Source organism: Sminthopsis crassicaudata, chromosome 4 (genome assembly GCF_048593235.1).
Source record: "Sminthopsis crassicaudata isolate SCR6 chromosome 4, ASM4859323v1, whole genome shotgun sequence".
Lineage (NCBI taxonomy): Eukaryota > Metazoa > Chordata > Mammalia > Dasyuromorphia > Dasyuridae > Sminthopsis > Sminthopsis crassicaudata.
In genome coordinates, this window is record NC_133620.1 from 196,602,444 (window position 1) to 196,621,048 (window position 18,605).

An 18,605-nucleotide genomic window follows, 5' to 3' on the forward strand; every position below is an offset into this window, starting at 1 on the left:
GGTAATTTGAGAGGAGGGAATTCAAAATGTAAAATCTCACCTGCAGAAAACACTCAGTATTGTAAGGGCCTTTCTGTCTTTAGACACTTACAAAGACTTAATATTTTAATGCGGAAGGTTGAACTCAGTTAAAAAGCCAATAGGTGAAATTAGAGAGAAATAATCCAGTGCTTTATTTCTGGGAATCATCATCTTGCTCTCTGGGGGACCTAATTTTATTCCCTGTTGGGGATAAGAATACTCCTCTGTACAAAAAGCCAGCATCATTGAATATAAGCTTGACTTTTAGCATAATAAGAGTCTTGTTAGGTGCAATTTTGCTCTTAGTCATTAATACAATGAACAAATGTTGTGGTTACCTGGGAAAGAAAACTCAAGTGCTTTTAAACCTCATGTGAGATTTGGTTTCATGCATGAAACATATACAACAGCATCTGTGTAGTACTCCAAGCGGTAAGGTATACAATGTAGAAGCTAATACGCTTTGGAAAAAGTTGAGAACACTACAAAATGAGTTTAAGCTCTTAAGGACAAAGGTCTTTTTACCAAGCATTGGCTTGGTAAACACACACTGACTCCCAGCAGCATTTTTATTAAGCATATAACTAGAATTTTAGTAGGCTTTTAGGAACAAGTTCTATTTTAATGCTTCTTGGTTTTGGTTCATATTTAATCTCTAAAATCCTTCAAATGACACTTGATTTGTACCTTATATCTTTAATACAACTGGTGATTCTAAAAGTATTAAATCTTGTTTAACCTTAGTACCATATTTGTCCTAAGAAAGAAAACAGTCCTTTTTAGGTTGCATTGGGTATAATGTAGAGGGTTTTCCTCATCTTTGAATATTTAAAATTTTTTTGTCATAAAATAAAATATCAATGTCATAGTAAATAACTGATGTTCCACAAATAAAAAATGACCACCAATCCATTGGTTTTTAATTTATATCTTCCCTAAAAGAAAGGAACCAGTAGATTATCTCTGTCCTTAAAAGGTAACAGATCTTGAAAGGCATTCATTTGAACTGTCAGAAATTGTGAAAGGCTTCTGTGTGAGATTGCAAATACTACAAGTCCCTAAATGTTTTCTTGCATTCCTATGTAACCTCAGAGTGTTAGGGATCATGTTTTCAGTTTTACTTAGACACTTAACTTGCCTATAGCCTGTAAGAACCTGGATCTGTGAACCTGATCTAATTTGAATAGCTGCTTTAATTTCCTGCTAGTGGGAATTTTTATTCAAATTCTTATTTTCAAATTATTTCACAGTATTTTAGTGATACTGGAGAGACAGTAATACTTTTTTTTTTTTCCCAAATCTTCTTTTATTATATCAGACATATGGTCTCATTTGTAATTTAACAAGATAATTCTGTTTTTAAAAGATTTTTAAAATTGCACATAAACCTTCCCTGAGGTAGTAAGTAGAATTTGATTGTAACCAGTTATTGCCTCCTATACCAGTTATTTTTGAGATATTTTACTGCTTCCTGAAATTTAGTAAGGTACTTAAAATGTACATAGAACATCTTGTAGCATGACTAGCCATAGTCAAGAACAGAGATAACTGTCTTTAAGTAATAGTCTCCTTAACATTACTACAAAATCTATTATTTTTGTCTTTTCAAAAAACAACATACTATGTCTTTAAGCTAACAATTTCCTTCTTAAATCAAGTTGACTTGGCATTTTATACAACTATATTAGTTTGACAGACATATTTTTCTTCCTTTAAAAAAAAAAAGTGGTATAGTTTTTCCCCCCAAACATATCACACAAACCTTTAACTTTTTTGTCTTTCAGACAAATCTTCCTATTTTCAAGTTGAAGGAGTCTTCTGTGAGAAGAAGATACAGTGATTTTGAGTGGCTTCGAAGTGAATTAGAAAGAGAAAGCAAGGTGAGAATTGGACTAGAACAGCATTCTTATGTCTTACCTCTAAACAAAATGTATTCTAAACTAGAATATTAAAAGTATTAGGTAAATAGTTTTGATTTGTGTTTTTGAGGATGTATTAACTTCTTAATAGAAAATGAGAAGTTTTAAAAAGGATGATTTTTAAAAATGTTTTTGGTTTCATTTTTATTCAGCAATATCTACAATGCTGGGTCTACTTAGGGAGAGACATATCTTTGGGACGTTTCATATATATTGATTCCTTTCCCAAAGAAGTATTTCTAGGCCTATTATCATCATAATGCCCTGTGTAAAATGTAAGCTGCTGCTGCTATCACCTCTATCACAGTTCCTGATTTTCTTCCCTAGAGAAGTATGGGATAAATCTAAATCTAATAACTTTTAAGATCAACTTTTCAAACTCTTGGTATTGAAAAAAAATCTTTCTCTATCCAAACAGAAATAATGTTTTCCTCAGATACTTTCATATCAGTGTTTCACCCAGAATCCTCAGTTTAAATATGTATTACTGAAAGTCTAGAGTCTTCTAATGGTGCTCTAATCTTTGATTTTAATTTTCCCACCATTGATAGCAATCACAACCCAACCATATCTCTTTCACTCCATTACATTATTATCCTGATTATAAAATAGTTTCTGCCAAGTTGAGGATAAAGATAACAGTATATGACTGTCTTAAATCTTGAATTAAATTTTATATTGAATTGTGCCTTGACTGTATTAAAAAATATTCTGTGCCCTACAATTACAAGTGATGGTATGTTGAACCTGTTATTTTTGGCCTATACAAAATTAGTAATGCAGACCTTCCTGCGTTACTTTCAAATTTTATATCTTGACTTAAGCTATGGATCTTCATTTGCAACTGCCAAATAGATATCTACATTCAATTGTCCTAGTATTTCAAATTCAGCATGTTCAAAACTGAATTAGTTTTCTTCCATGCCTTCCCCTACTCTTTCAAGGGAAAACCTAATTAGCATCTCTATTTCTGTTAATGTTACCACCATCTATCACCACCCTTAAAGCCATCCAGGAGAAAAACCTCAAAGTCACCTTTGATTATTCTCTTCTTTACCATTTTCTTCTCAAGCTAATTGCCAGGTCCTATTGATTCTGTCTTCATCATACCTTTTGCTTTCATCCTCCCCTTTTCTTTATTATTTCCTAATGGGTCCTGATTTAGTCTCTCAAATTTTCAATTCACCTATTAGAATAGCATTCTAACATATTAGTTGGTATAGTAAGATCATCATTAAGTTTAAAATTGAGAGGATCTGGGTTCAAGACCTATACCCTGCTACTTACTAAGTTTTGTGATTTTGAAGAAATGTTTCATATCCTTTCAACTTTAGTTTTGTTACTTATAAAACAATTGTTAGCAAAAATCATAAATTTTGAGATTATATAATTGAGTCTAGTCTTCCTTCTAATTTCTACATTGTTTGAATGTGCAAACAAAGAGGTAGCACTTCTTCATAAGATAAACCCCTCTATGTGCACAAATGATCTTGTTCCATTTTTTCTTCTCTAGCAGATTGCCCTCTTTATTTGTTCTATTTCTCACTAATCTTCAATTGCTCTTTGTCTACTGGCTATTCCTTATTGCTTACAAACATGCTTTTGTTGTTCCCATCTTCAAAAAACTCACTTGATCTTAAAAAAGCTGTTACTTGATCCATCTTTTCCAGTTAGCTATAGTTCTATATCTCTTCTTACTTTTGTGTCTAAACTTCTTGAGAAGACCATCTACAATAGAAGCCTTCACTTCCTTTCCTCTCTTAACTCTTTGCAGTCTGGCTTCCTTATCATTAAATAGAAATTGTTCTCTTCAGTCCATAATAATGCTAAATCTAATGAATGGCTTTTTCCCAATCCTCATCTTTAATTTCTTTTTTGCAGCCTTGGATATCACTAATCATCCTCTTTTCCTTCATAACTCTTTTTTCTGTAGGTTTTTGACATAGCTCCATCCTAAGAAGGATGATTGCTCCTTCTCTGCCTTTTTTACTACATTTTCATTCATATCAGGCTTTTTTCTTCTCCCTCTATATTTGTTCATTTAGTGATTTCATTAGCTCTGATGGTTTCAGTTACCATCTCTATGTAAATGTTCTTCAAGACTACTTTAACCTCTCTCCTAATCTCCAGATTCACATCTTCAACTGCCTATTAAACATCTCAAAATGGGGTGTTTCGTAGAAATTTTAAATTCAGCATTTGCACAACTGAATTTATCTTTCTAATGAAAAACTTCCCCTCTTCTCTTGTTCAAGGGTACATCCAGGCTGGAAATCTAGGTGTCCCTCAGTTCCTCATTCTCTCTCATCCTCTTTCCCCCATCCAATCAGCGGTTAAATCCTGCTGTTTCCACCATCTCTTGTATGTGTGCACTTCTCTTTCCTGAAACTACTAGTATAGCCCCTCATAAGCACATACCTGGACTGTTGCAATAATCTTCTGGTTGCTGTCCCTACCTGAGTTTCTTCCCCACTCCAGTCTGCCCTCCTCTCAGCTGTCAAAGTGATTTTCCTTTATTCAGAAAGGCTTGGAGAGACTTGCATGAACTGATGCTGAGTGAAATGAGCAGAACCAGAAGATCACTATACACTTCAACAACAATACTGTATGAAGATGTATTCTGATGGAAGTGGATATCTTCAACATAAAGAAGATCCAACTCACTTCCAGCTGATCAATGATGGACAGAAACAGTTACACCCAGAGAAGGAACACTGGGAATTGAATGTAAAATATTAGCACTACTGTCTATCTACCCAGGTTACTTATACCTTCGGAATCCAATACTTAACGTGCAACAAGAAAATTGGATTTACACACATATATCTAGGTTATACTGTAACACATGTAAAATGTATGAGATTGCCTGTCATCTAGGGGAGGAGGGAGTGGAGGGAGGGGAAAATCTGGAAAAATGAATACAAGGGATAATGTTATAAAAAAATTACTCATGCATATATACTGTCAAAAAAAAAAAAAAAAAAAAGTGATTTTCCTTTAAAACACAGATCTGACCAGGCCAGTAGTATCCCATAACCTCCTTCCACATAGTATAAATTTCAGTCGCTCCCTGGCCTCTTGCTACTACCTTCTTACAACTTAATCTCCTCTAGGTAGTCTTGAGTAGCTTGATGTTTTCTGGTACAGTAGTCCATTTCCCAACTCTTGGGTATTTTCATGTTTAAAATACCCTTCCTCATATTTATCTGCTTCTTGGCTTTCCTGGTTTCCTTTAAATCTCAGCTAAAGTTTCACCTTCTATAAAAAGCCTTTCCCTGTCCTCTTCAATCTCACTGCTTTCCCTCTGCAATCATCTCCAGTTTATTTTATATATATATATGAACATTTTCTCAATTTAATTCAAAGAATGCGCTTCGATTCTTTGACACTCTTTTGTTTACCTTCTACTTACCTAAAGGATCATTCTTTTTTACCTTGGTATGTTTTTCATAGAAAAATCTAGATCCTAGAAACTTTAAGCTAAGAGAAACACCCCATAAAATTACAGATGAGAAAACTGAGGTGACCTGCTCATCCTACAAATTAGTAATACTGTTAAAGAGGAGACTTTAGCCTCTTATTACTGTGTATTTTATTTTTTAATTTCAAATTCCAAATAAGGAAAATATTTTCAGTAAGGCATAATCCAAATTTAATTTCTTTACCTTATAATATTTTCATCTTATGTTACCTTTTACCTTTTATGGCATTTCCCTTTTAGCCAGGCTTTGTTCTCTCTACCTCTTTTTCTTTATAGTTGGTGATAAAGCATTTTTATTTTGCATTTTTCCCCAATTCTTCCAGGCAATTACACTTTTCTTTTGCTAGTCACCAAAAATTTTTAAGCTTAAAAAAAAAAATTACCCTGACATGAGTCAAGCATTTGGCAATAAGTAGTTTGGTTAGGACACCTTCACATTTGGAATTTCTTTAAACAGTTCTATAATTGTTCACCTCCAGAATGGAGTGAGAATAATCTTTTCCCCAATTGTTTTCCTTAGCAGTGAGTGATCTCTGTAAACTAAGAAGATATGACATTGCAATGAAGGTTCACCCTAGCCTAGGATAAAGTACTCTATAAGTCACCACTTCTCAACTTCACATCAGCATGAACTAAACTTTTTTTTCTTTTTCCTCTTCAGGTTGTAGTCCCACCTCTTCCTGGTAAAGCATTTCTGCGTCAGCTTCCTTTTCGAGGAGATGATGGAATATTTGATGATTCTTTTATAGAGGAAAGGAAGCAAGGACTTGAACAATTTATAAACAAGTAAGTATTCACTATTCTTTAAGTTTAAGGCAAAGTGCAGGTAACTGATATGGTATTAAGCATATACAATTTTCTTTACAGCCTACAAATATTAGTTTTGCTTATTACATAGAATTTTGTCTTTCCTTTTGGAACTAACAGCCATTTTCTAAGCTTGTGTAACTTTTGCATAATTTAAACTTCAGAAATGTAGAATATCTAACAAGTTGAATGATGGGGATGATGTTAAATATTAACACACTTGAGTGATTGAAATGAGTATCTTTGTGTTGACCTAAGTTTTGTATTTGTTTTGCTTGGTTAATTTATGCAAATTACTACTGAAATTACAGCATTTAAAAAAAAATGCAGTTTTACTTGTGTGGATCTTTCTGATTTAAGGTATGTTCTATCATGAACAATAAAACTTACAATGCACTTGCAATCATTTTGTTTGATTGCAGATGGAGGTATTATCAGCATGTCTTGTGTGAAGGTGCACGTTTTTCTTTAATTTTCATGGTAAAATGTTTTCTTTTGAAACTGTAAGAATACTTAGGATTGTTTGTCTCAATTTGGCTATTTACTTTAGAAACCCTTAATATACTGCATACCAAAATTTCTAGCCATGTATTTCATTCCCATTTAAATTGTAGCTCTTTTAAAAGCAAGGATAGTAGGAAGATTTATAAAAGAAAAAGGACTGACTATAATTGTACATTAGCCTTAATAAATTGCTCTCTAGACTTATCATTAACAATGAACATTTTTTCTTTTAAATAGGAGTCTTGGGAAATGTACTTGTATTATGTATATATTCAGTGGTTAAAAGAATTTGAAGAGTTTTGTTGAATTATCCCTAGTAACTTCAGAACGTGTACAAAAAGCCAAAAATTGAAAACAAAATAAAGCTAGAAGAGTTGCACAAAGCCCAAATTAGTTAGTTATTATTACTCTCTTTTGTGAACTTGCTGCTCTTTTGGGAGAGATAATGTAATTCCGTGAGTTTTTCAGTACAATGCAATTCCGTGAGTTTTTCAGTACCATATATGAGAATGAGTCCTGTTTGAGCTCATCTCACTTTAAATCTCATATACTTTAATCAGTAGTAGCAGTAGCAGCCACAGCAGCAGAAGTGGTAGCAGTAACTTTAGTAGATCTCAACTTTAAATGGAAAAAGGAAAAGGGAAATGTGTCTTGATTCTTTTATTTGCATTGGAGACTTTCTTTGTATTTGAGGGAAGGTATTGAATGATGCTGCTTTTTTCATGTTAAGAACTAAGTATTTGTGTAAGACCAGAATTAGTCTGTTTTCCCCATTTTCTTGAAATTCTGTAAATTGAGTCTTTTTTTTTTTTTAATTCTTATTTCTAGGGTTGCTGGCCATCCATTGGCACAGAATGAACGTTGTCTTCACATGTTTTTACAAGATGAAATAATAGATAAAAGTTATACTCCATCCAAAATCAGACATGCCTGAATGCTGTAAAAAAAAAAATCTATGTAAAAATAAACAAAACTATTACCATGAATATTAGTGATTCATACGCACCGGTAAAGAGGTTCTCGCTAATTTTAGCATGCTGCACAGAAACAGGCCAATAAGCCTCCAGTATACTAACACTCATTATGATGCTCAGTTTTGCTTTGTTTTGGCGGTTAAAACAAATTAATTTGCTTTAGCAAAAATCCCTCTTTCTACCTTAAAAAAAAAAAAAAAAAAAAAAAAAAAACTCTTGAGTGCTGTTTTAATTCGGTGCACACTACTTGTCCCCTTCTATTATCTGCTGTGTTCCGACTAAAGTTACTGACTTGGCCTTACTGGAATTTGCAGTTTTCCATGTCACATCTGCTTATTGTGTCTGATTGACTAAAATGTTTCTCACGCTCTTTTTGATATGCAGTGTCACCTGTTCTAATTTATGTGTGGAAGCATTAGGCAGTTGTTTTCCAGTACCCCACGTGTGAAAGAAACACTTGTGTGCAGAAGTATCTTCCTTCAGACTTGTAAAACACTTTCTATGGAAGACTAATGAGGGAAATCTTTATATTCTGTATAAAAAAAAAAAAAAACAACAATCAAATTTATATACTAAAATCATTTGTCTAAAAATTTAAGTTGTTTTGAAATAAAAATGAAAATACATTTCTAATGTGTATTGATTGTTACTTTGCTTAAGGTCTTTCTTCCTTTATGATTTTATTGCTTCATCTGTTGGGAGGTATTCTTTATTAATTATATATTCTCCTTTAACTTCACTCCTCTTTGGGGGGAAAAAAAGTGGTGATATTAAATATGCTGCTGGATGGGATAATTTTTAAAAACAATGAAGTGTATTAAAAAAGCACTCCTTTCAAGGTTTGTTGAGTAATTTATGAAGTACTTATTTGCAAAATACTATTGTTACCTGAAGTCTTCGTTTTAAAAACAAAAACAACCTTTAGGTTAGATCTGGTAGTCTTTTTTCACTATCTTATTCACTAATTTGAATAACGTATTTGAACCAAATTCCATAGTCACAATCTTTTTCCTAAATCTGTTAACCCATGTTCCCTCTGTAGTATAATATTTGAGCAGCAAAACTTATTAGCTGTCTTGCATAGGCTTGGGATGTGGACAAAAATGATACCTTTCTTTTGAAGACTATTCCCTGGCCAGTTCACAATAGGCATGAGATGTGCCTGACTCATCACCAGAATTTTGGAGGAGGGCAACAACCTCCAGCATCCCATTGGTCATTAGGAAGTATTTACTTGAACTAGATGATAAAGTGGATATTCTGTAAGAATGAGAAAGAGACTAGTATATGAAATCTATAAGAAGCCACATTGACCTTAAAAGTAAAGAGTCTTATCTCTCTCCAAAAAAAGGTGAGTTAAATACAGATGAATATCACTAAAGGGTGCTGATTTCCTTGTAAAAGACCTTTGGGAAATCCATGAAACTGGGATGTATCCCTTGTCATATTAGAAAATTCAGCAAATAAATAAAGGAATTGCTTTGTCATTGCTACCATACAATTGTTTGATTGCAAATAGAATGCTTTTTGCCACAAATTATTGAATAATCTTTTAACTTATGTTTTTCACTGTTTAGATAAAAAAAAAAATTTACTAAGGAATATCAATTGTGAATTTCTGTATAAAATAGTGGGATATAGTAGTAACTGTTCCTGAATAAGTTGCTTTATTAAAGCACTTATAAGAACTTTGTAAAGTGTTGATGTGATTGGACTTGACTCTATAGAGGTGGATCATTGTCATCTCAATTATGGCTTTGGAACACTCTTACCCCTGAAAACAAATCACAAAATCCTTCTGAATTAAATTTTTGATTTTCAGGATATAACAAAAACAGAGCTGAATTTGGCATCAAAGGAACTAAGTTTAAATTCTGATTCTGATACTTAATAAGTTACTTACAAATCCTCAGCTATAAAAGAAGAAGAGTTAGATTAGATTGTTCCTCTATTCTTTTCCAAGTAAATATGTGCTACTATTAATTTACTTGGTTTCTCCTTTTGTTCATCTGAGAACCCAAGCAAAAGTACATACAGGGGAAACGTAAATAATGATGAAAGACTGCTTAACTCTGTATGCTTTTGCCAATACTATTTCCATACTTGAAATTAATGGCTCATTAATGGAACCATATCAAAAGGTAGGGGGAGTCAATAATGTTATTTTTGTCATAATCTTTCCTGTGTCATGCTTTCTCAGATTGAAGGGTGGGTTTTTATCCATAGCATTACACCAACTCCTGTAGACCTCAGTTGTGATGGTGATGGAGAATCATGGATTAGGGTGAAGAGTAGACTGATCTCTTTAAATCTTCCCTTTCTATCTCTTAATCAGATTTAAAGTGTGTAAAGGAATTGCTTAAAGGTGGACAGATGCCAACCTCCAACTCAAGTTCAAATGCTTATCGACTGTCTGGTGTAATATATTGGAGGATTGTGGGGTTAATGTAAGTGTCTGATATTGTGAGAATTTGTGATCCCATGAGATTTGTAAAAGCCTCAAATCTTAAGCAACATACATTCTTGTACTACATGTAGTACATTCCATGGTCTTGAATGAATTCCATGGTCTTTAATGTGAAAAGAGGCATTATTAAAATGTATCTGTAATAGCTCATAAGTGACACTTGCCAAGCAGAAGAAACCAACTGATAGAAGAAAGACCTTTAAATCATTCAAAGGAATGTTTGAAGTTTACCCCTTCCAGAGCATGACCATGTGGAAGAAGTTGGGGTACAAGGTAGTAATATACAGCATATTTGTCACTGAAGGAAGTCTACAATATATGGCAACCCTTGTGCTACTTGAATTTTTTTTAAGTATTCATTTAAATATTAAAACCAAAAAATTTTTAAAATACAATTAAACTTTCTCTCATTTTTTCAGTGAATAAAATAGATTTTCTCTCCCCAACTTCCCCAATTGTGAAGAAAAAAAATGAAAAACAAGCCCTTTTAAAACAAGGGTGCAAAGAAAACCAAAAAACCATTTGAAAAAAATGCCTCCTCACTAGTGAGAGAAATGTAAATCAAAACCCTGAGGTTTAACCTGGAAATGTGCCAAAATGGCAACAGTCAAGTTCAAAGGAGTTGTGGGAAGATAGGCATACTGATTCACTGTTGGGTGGAACTGTGAAATGGTGCAAGCATTTTTGGAAAGCACTTTGGAATTATGCAAATAAAGTGACCAAAATGCTCATGTCTTTTGAACTAGAGGTTTTATTACCCAGCTTATATCCCAACAAAGTCATTTCTAAAAAAGTGTTCCTATATATTCCCAAAATATTTATAGCATCACTTTTTGTGATAGTTAAAAGTTGAAAGTAAAATAGATGCCCATCGGTTGGAGAATGACCAAAATATGGTACATAAACGTAATTGAATACTACTGTGTAACAGGAAATAATGTGTATGATGAATTGAGAAGCATGGGAAAATCTTGAAATGATGCAGAGTGAAGCAGAATCAAGAAAATAATATATACAGTAACTACAGTACTTAAGTGTTATGATTCTAATAATCATAAATATAACAAAATAATGAAGACCAAACTGTACAACACAGAAGGAAATACAGAAAAGCAGTGCTGCTCGGAAAATGAGTTGTATTTATTTTCCAAAAAAGCAAACTGAAATGGAGATTCATGGTTTTACATTGAATCTTCTCTTTGTGTTTAAATTCAAAATGAATAAATATTTTCAAAAAGGTCAAATGGGACTAAAAGAGATAAGACACCCTCAATTTATACCCTTAGGAAGGTGGTGGGTAAGTGTTAGACACTATACATTTCCAGATTTTATTTTTCTAAGTATTGATCTAAGGCTGAAGTTTTTTCCCTCTCAAAATTGTTATATAAGTTAGCTCTTTAGGAGGTGGGGGGTGGGAAATACATAGATAATTTGAAAAAAAAAAATTTTTTTAAACCATGCATAGTTAAGCAAAGCAAATTCTTATAATTGGCCAAAGCATATCAAATTCAATGTAGTGTGTCCATCACTTCTCAGGACATGAGCAACGTATTTTATCACTGGCCTGGAATTATGATTGGACATCATGTGGGCCAGAGTTCTTAAGGTTTTTCAAAGTTATTAGTTTTCATAGTGCTATTATTATATAAATTGTTCTGTCCATTTCATATTGCTTCAGTTCAGCTCTTCTCAGGTTTTGCTAAAACTGGCTTTCATCATTTCTAGTGACATAATATTATTTTTTTTAAATTTAATTATACTTTTTATTTACCAGATATATGCATGGGTAATTTCACAGCATTGACAATTGCCAAACCTTTTGTTCCAGTTTTTCCCTTCCTTCCCCCCCCCCAGATGGCAGGTTGACCAATACATGTTAAATATGTTTAAGTATAAATTAAGTACAATATATGTATACTTGTCCAAACATTTGTTTTGCTGTACAATAAAGACTAGGACTTTGAGATAGTGTACAATTAGCCTGTGAAGGAAATAAAAAATACAAGTGGACAAAAATAGAGGGATTGGGAATTCCATGTAGTGGTACATAGTTATCTCCCAGAATTCTTTTGTTGAGTGTAGCTGGTTCAGTTCATTACTTCTCTATTGGACCTGATTTGGTTCATCTCATTGTTGAAAATGGCTACATCCATCAGAATTGATCGTCATATAGTATTGTTGTTGAAGTATATAATGATCTCATGGCTCTGCTCATTTCATTCAGCATCAGTTCATGTAAGTCTCTCCAGGCCTTTCTGAAATCATCCTGTTGGTCATTTCTTACAGAACAATAATATTCCATAATATTCATATGCCACAATTTATTCAGCCATTCTCCAATTGATGGGCATCCATGTAGTTTCCAGTTTCTGGCCACCACAAAGAGGGCTGCCACAAACATTCTTGCACATACAGGTCCCTTTCCCTTCTTTAAGATTTCTTTGGGATATAAGTCCAGTAGTAACACTGCTGGGTCAAAAGGTATGCACAGTTTGATAACTTTTTGAGCATAGTTCCAAATTGCTCTCCAGAATGGCTGGATGTATTCGCAGTTCCACCAACAATGTATCAGTGTCCCTGTTTTCCCACATCCCCTCTAAAATTGCGCATTATCTTTCCCTGTCATTCTAGCCAATCTGACAGATGTGTAGTGGTATCTCAGAGTATTACATAATATTATTGCAATATATTTATATATATTATTTATATATTAGGGAAAGGGTGACTAAATTATGTCATATATTTATATGACATAATTTAGTCACCCTTTCCCTAATTAATGGGAACCATCTTGGTTTCTAGTTTTTAACTATTATAAAAAGAACTGCTATAAATATTTTCATATTTATATATCCTTTTCCTATTTTAAAAATGTTTAAAGTTTTATTTATAAAGAATTTTTTCCCTATCTCTCACTCCCAACCACTTTGGAAGAAAAAGGAAAAATATGCACTGTCAAGGAAAACAAATTCCTTCATTGGCTGTGCTAAAAATAAATGAGCAAATAAATTAGTGAATAAATAAATGTATGTCTCATTTGTATCCTAATTCTATCACCTTTCTGACAGAAGGTAGATAGATGACTTGTTTAGTCATTGGCCCTCTGGAATAATGGATATTCTGTTGATTGTCACTCTTATATAACTTTCAGAGTTGTTTAACATGACAGTGTTGTTAATTGTATAAATTGGGATATAGGCTTAGTAGTTGACCTGGCTTTGCTATCTGCATATCCAGGCAGCAGTAAGGGGTTTGGTTCACATGCTATCATATTTGTGCAAGCTGTATTTAAAGATTACCAATGTTAATCTTTAAAAAATAGTATCAAGATTAACATGTCAAATACCATTTTAAAGTAAGACCAGGCTGTCAGTGTAGTTGATAGTGGAGGATATTAGGACTTCTTCGATTTCACAGAATCATAGCATTGGAAAGGACATCAGAGGATAGATAATTCAAGTCATAGTTGAAAAGGATTTGCCTTTTCTGAACTTCCCTTCTATAGCTTCTTGTTCTGTTCTCTGATACAAATCAGAAAAAGCAAGTCACACCTCCCTTATCAAAGTTGATTTTGGGACCCAAATGTTAGAATTTATATCCCTATTCAAGTCCATTTTATTAGATTTGGCTCAATGTTACAGTCTTCTGCAAACTTTTTGAATCTTGTTAGCTATTCTTCCCATTTTGTGTTATCACAATAGTTGATAAGCATACTATCTATGCCTTTAACCAGGTTACTGATAAAATGTTAAACAGCAAAAAAACCAAGAATTAATCCTCAGGATGCTCCCCTGGAACCTTTCCAAACTGACATTGAGCCATTATTGATAACTCTGGATCTGACCATTCAACTAGATTCAAAATTCATCCCAAAATTCATAATTGTCTAGTTTATGCTTTAAACTTTTCCACAAGAAAGACTTGAAAAACTGTCAAATGTTTTGCTAAAATCTAGTTAACTATTTGTACATATCCCTTTGTACCAATTTATTAAGCTGTGACAAAAGCATATGAGGTTCCAGTCTGGCATGATTTGTTCTTTTGATCTCTGCTTTTTCTCAGTGTCATTATCTTGTTAATGAAATATTCTAGAAATTTGTGGAGAATTGAAGTTAAGCTCCCTGACTTATAGTTTTCAGATTCCTTGCCTTACCCCCTCTCCAACTTTTTTGGTGCTTGATATATGTAAGCGCATAATAAATGATTGATAGGTTGCCTATTTTGCTACCAGTTTTCTCTTCTGCTCACCACAGATACAAAGGAATCATTGTATCTTTTAACCATCTGCAGGTCAGGAAATAAAAATATGATGTCTCTCTGCTTCTACTCAAAATTTCCTCTAAACAACTGTTTTCTAAAAAGGGCAAATAAACTATAATCCAGAGAAAAGTATGTTTATTTGTTTGTTTTTTTATTTTGAAGCTGGAAAGCTGGAAACTTATAGAATCTTAAGTTGGAAGAAACTTAAGAGGCTATTTAATAGTTCAACACATATCTATACTTGAGTCTCTGCTCATATAAATAGTGAGGTGTAGTGCCTTCAAAACTTTTGGGCTCACTAAGATTTTTAGGTCCAAAACTAGTTCCAGAAGTATAGCTTTAGTCCTTTGACCAATAGAGACAATACAAGATATACCAGAAACACTAAATCACAGCTCTCCACTAAAAGAGGTGTTAGTTTGGTCTAGTAGTAGTTAATGCAGTAGGAATCTGCCCATTGCCACTGATTAATTTGGAATCCCTGCTCTTATCACTATTTGAAAGGAAAAATTAACAGGGCATTGGCAAAAGGTCCATTTCAGTATTGTCTTTAAAAGTATCTGATGGCATTATAGAACACTTGGAAATGCCCTCTTAGCTCTTTTGGTGAGTTAACCTTATATTGTGGGTTTTCTGGTACCTGGAAGTCCTACAATAAAATGACCAAGGCTTCTGTCCTGGGCTAAGAGGGAGGACATTTTGATTTGCAGATTTGGATAAACTAGGTGAAGGAGAATGAGGATGATAACCCAGGTTTCAAAAACGGTGGTGCCCTTAAGTGCATAAGGACTTTTGGAAGAGTGATAGCTTTAGAGGGAAAGGTAATGAAAACTATTATACAGATTGTAGCTCATTGATGCCTGCTCGTCCTATTTAAATTGCTTAATTCCAACAAATGAAGGGGAGGGTATGTCTTACCAGCCCTTTCCACTACTAGGAATTAATCTGAAGGGCAGGATGTTGGAATGTTTGAGTAGGAAGGAAGTTTTACCTGTGCAGTTGCTATGGGTGCTTCAGTTAAGTTATGTGAAGTGTTGACTCCTGCATGTAGCCATGGAAAGTCAGTGAAAAGAGTGGATGAAGTGGGAGTATTGCATAATTATGGTTAAAAAGGATGATATGTTTCTGCAAGGTTATCACAGAAATGTGGGATGCAACTTATCTTCCTACCCTATAATAGATTCATCATGTACTCTTTGGGTTCATGCCATGATGCTCTGGAAGGGCACATCCCTCACTTTGGAGATCACTGCTCTAATTCTGCTGTTCCAAAAGGTTTTTCTATATTTCACATACTGCTTTGTCAAGTTTTGTTTGTTTTTACCAAAAGTAGAAGATGAAGGGTTAGTTTGTCCATCCATCTATATCCATCTATCTACACACAGTTGTGTGTGTACATATATATGCATGTGTGTATACTTGTGTAGATGAAATGTGTTTCATGAGAGTGTTGATATATAAATAGCTGTAGGCTGGATAGCTGAATAGTGGAAAGGAGGTTGAGAAATATTTCTTTAGAGTCTGGAGAATTCTCTTTTGTACATCCTTCCTAAATCCTCTTCTCAGCAATTTCTTGCCTTCCTGAATGTAAATTGTAACATTAGAAAGCAATCTTCATCCCACAGTTCTGAAAACAATTTGGAATCAGGCTAACAAAGTAACTCAAAAGTCCATATCTTTGACCCAGAATTCCCTCTCTTAGGAATGTGTTTCAAGAAGATCAAAGACAAAAAGAAAAGTCCCATATAGAACAAAATGTCTGGAGCACCACCTTTTGTGATAGCAAGGAGCTGGAAAGAAAGTGTGTATCTATTGATTAATGAATATTGTGAAATATTACTACACTATAAAAAATGGCAAATAACAAGAATTCAGAAAAGCATGGAAAGATTTACATGAACTACAAGATATCGAAGTAAGCATATCTGAAAACAATATGGATAAAACCCAAAACATGTAAATAGAATAATCAAACAAAATCCTAATGTGAAGTTATAATGACCAGGACGCTTCCAGAGAATTGTGAAAATGCATCTTCCTCCCTTCCATATGGAGAAGGAAGGAATATGGATGTGTAATGCATATACTTGTAAATTTATTTGATGTTTTAATAGGTTTGCTGAACTCCTTTCCCTTTTACCCCCCACCCTATTTCCTCTTGTTCAGTGAGGAAAGGATATTTGGAAAATAAAATGATGTAAAAATGTAAAAAATAAATAATTTTTAAAAAATGTGACCCAGGTGGGCAATTTTTTTTCACTTGTAAAGCTTTTATAATATAAAAGTAGAGATTTTCTCTGTTGAAAAGTTTTTACTTTTTATGGAGATAAGGGAAGGCATCCCCTGAAAATTGATTGTCATCTATTTGAACCAACGAAGAAGAAAGGGATTTGTTGAATTTATGGATGTTATAATTAGGTATTAAAACCTATTAATGAAGATAATTTTGTATTTAAGGATATAATCTTCCCCCCAAGTCAATGGATGTAGTCATAGAATTTAGTCGAAGATGATGAGGTTTTAATGTGATAACTATGTGTTAAACTAGCTATAAAATTGGTTTTCCTGGTGATCCCTTTATGAGCCCCTTTATTGAATCAAAAAGGGAGACTAGATATTGGCTGACTTTAATAGTTATGCCTTGGAGGCTGGGAGGCTATTGAAACAATTAAAGAAGGAATTATCAAACTGGGAAAAACCCAGTTCTTCACCTCTTGGAAGGAATATTTTCTCTTCACTACCATAGGTCATAGAATTTAACATCAGTTTTACTCACTCAGAAGACACTCCATCCAACAATTGGAGATTCAGTTTGAGAAAATATGAAGAAAGTGAGGGAAAAGGGACACAATCTCCAGCCAAAGCAAGGTCCATTGGAAGAAAGAAGTGGCTTTCAAGATTGAAATCTCTGGCAGCAAAAAAGAAATCTGGCTATCAATTCAAGAAAATGAGCATCAGAAATTAATAGGCCTTTTTTGTGAGGTTTCCTGTGTCAAATGTCTTCCCTACCCTTGCTTCCCTCACTAACATTGTATACTTAAGCTTGAGTCCACTTTTCAGTGAGACAAGAGAGTGGACCCCATGGTAATGAGAATATTTTGTAACATCTGTTTTTGTAACATCATGCCTTTGCTAACAGTTCATTGAGTCTCTTGTCTGGCTGTGTTAGCAGCACATCAGTGGAGGTTTGTGGGTTTAGTCTTAATGGGGCAATCCTGTCAACTGTCTCCAGAACCTTGAGGGTATAACTATCCTCTGGAAAGTACCCTAGAAGGTAAACATTTAAATTAATTGATATAGTAGCTCCCATGTATGTATGCTATAAAGCTCCCAGCTTTATAAAGATTTACAAAAAGCACTTTGTATATGTTATCTAATTTGATCTTCAAAATAACCTTCTGAAGTAGATGCTATTATTATATACATTTTACATGAAGGGAGACTGAGGCTTCAAAATGTTAACGAACCTGGTCCACTCAGTAAGTGCTTAAAGCTAAATGTCTCAGGGAGGATTTAAGTTCATGTCCTCCTGCTTAGCTGCCTCCTTCTTGATAGGTAAAATTAAAAGTCAATTCTATAGAACTTGTTTAACATATATTGGATTACTCGTCTAAGGGAGGGGGTTGGGAAAAGGGAGGGAAAAAATTTGGAACATAGGGTTTTGCAAGGGTGAATGTTAAATTATCTATGCAAATGTTTTGAAAATAAGAAGCTTTAATAAAAAATAAAAATGCAAAAAAAGTCAGTTATAAGTCCTATTAGAAGCTAATTTCCATTTTCTGCTTTCACTAAAAAAATAGAACTTTCTATTTGGGGAACTATATGAAATTGAATATTTGGTTTATTCATGTCTAGTTTGTTTTTATTCTCTCAAAACTGTATCAAGCGGTCACTGCCAGAGTTAACTGAGTCTCAAAAAGTAAATAATTCATTTGTTAAAAGTTTTTTTTTCAGTTTTTTTTTCAAGTTTATGTTAGGGAGAAATTTTGTGCATATTGTTCATATAGAAGATGCCCCTGTTCTTCCTTTTCTTCATTACTTTTTTTTTTTTTTTTTAAATGAGGCAATTGGGATTAAGTGACTTGCCCAGGGTCACATAGCCTCAGGAAATGTTGTATATGAGGCCTTCTCCATTACCTTTAAAACTGACTCAACCTGGGGCAGCTAGTGAT

At 33.6% G+C, this 18,605-nt stretch overlaps 1 protein-coding gene across 1 annotated transcript in view; it reads left to right on the top strand.

The window, feature by feature from the left end:
- SNX3 (sorting nexin 3) overlaps positions 1-8,339 on the top strand; it is a 34,358-nt gene extending 26,019 nt beyond the window's left edge. The window contains exons 2-4 of the mRNA XM_074310147.1: positions 1,806-1,901; positions 6,083-6,207; positions 7,561-8,339. Of these exons, the coding sequence (XP_074166248.1) occupies positions 1,806-1,901; positions 6,083-6,207; positions 7,561-7,666 (327 nt within the window). The 3' untranslated portion in view covers positions 7,667-8,339. The remainder of the gene's footprint in view (positions 1-1,805; positions 1,902-6,082; positions 6,208-7,560) is intronic.
- Positions 8,340-18,605: the final 10,266 nt, after the last annotated feature.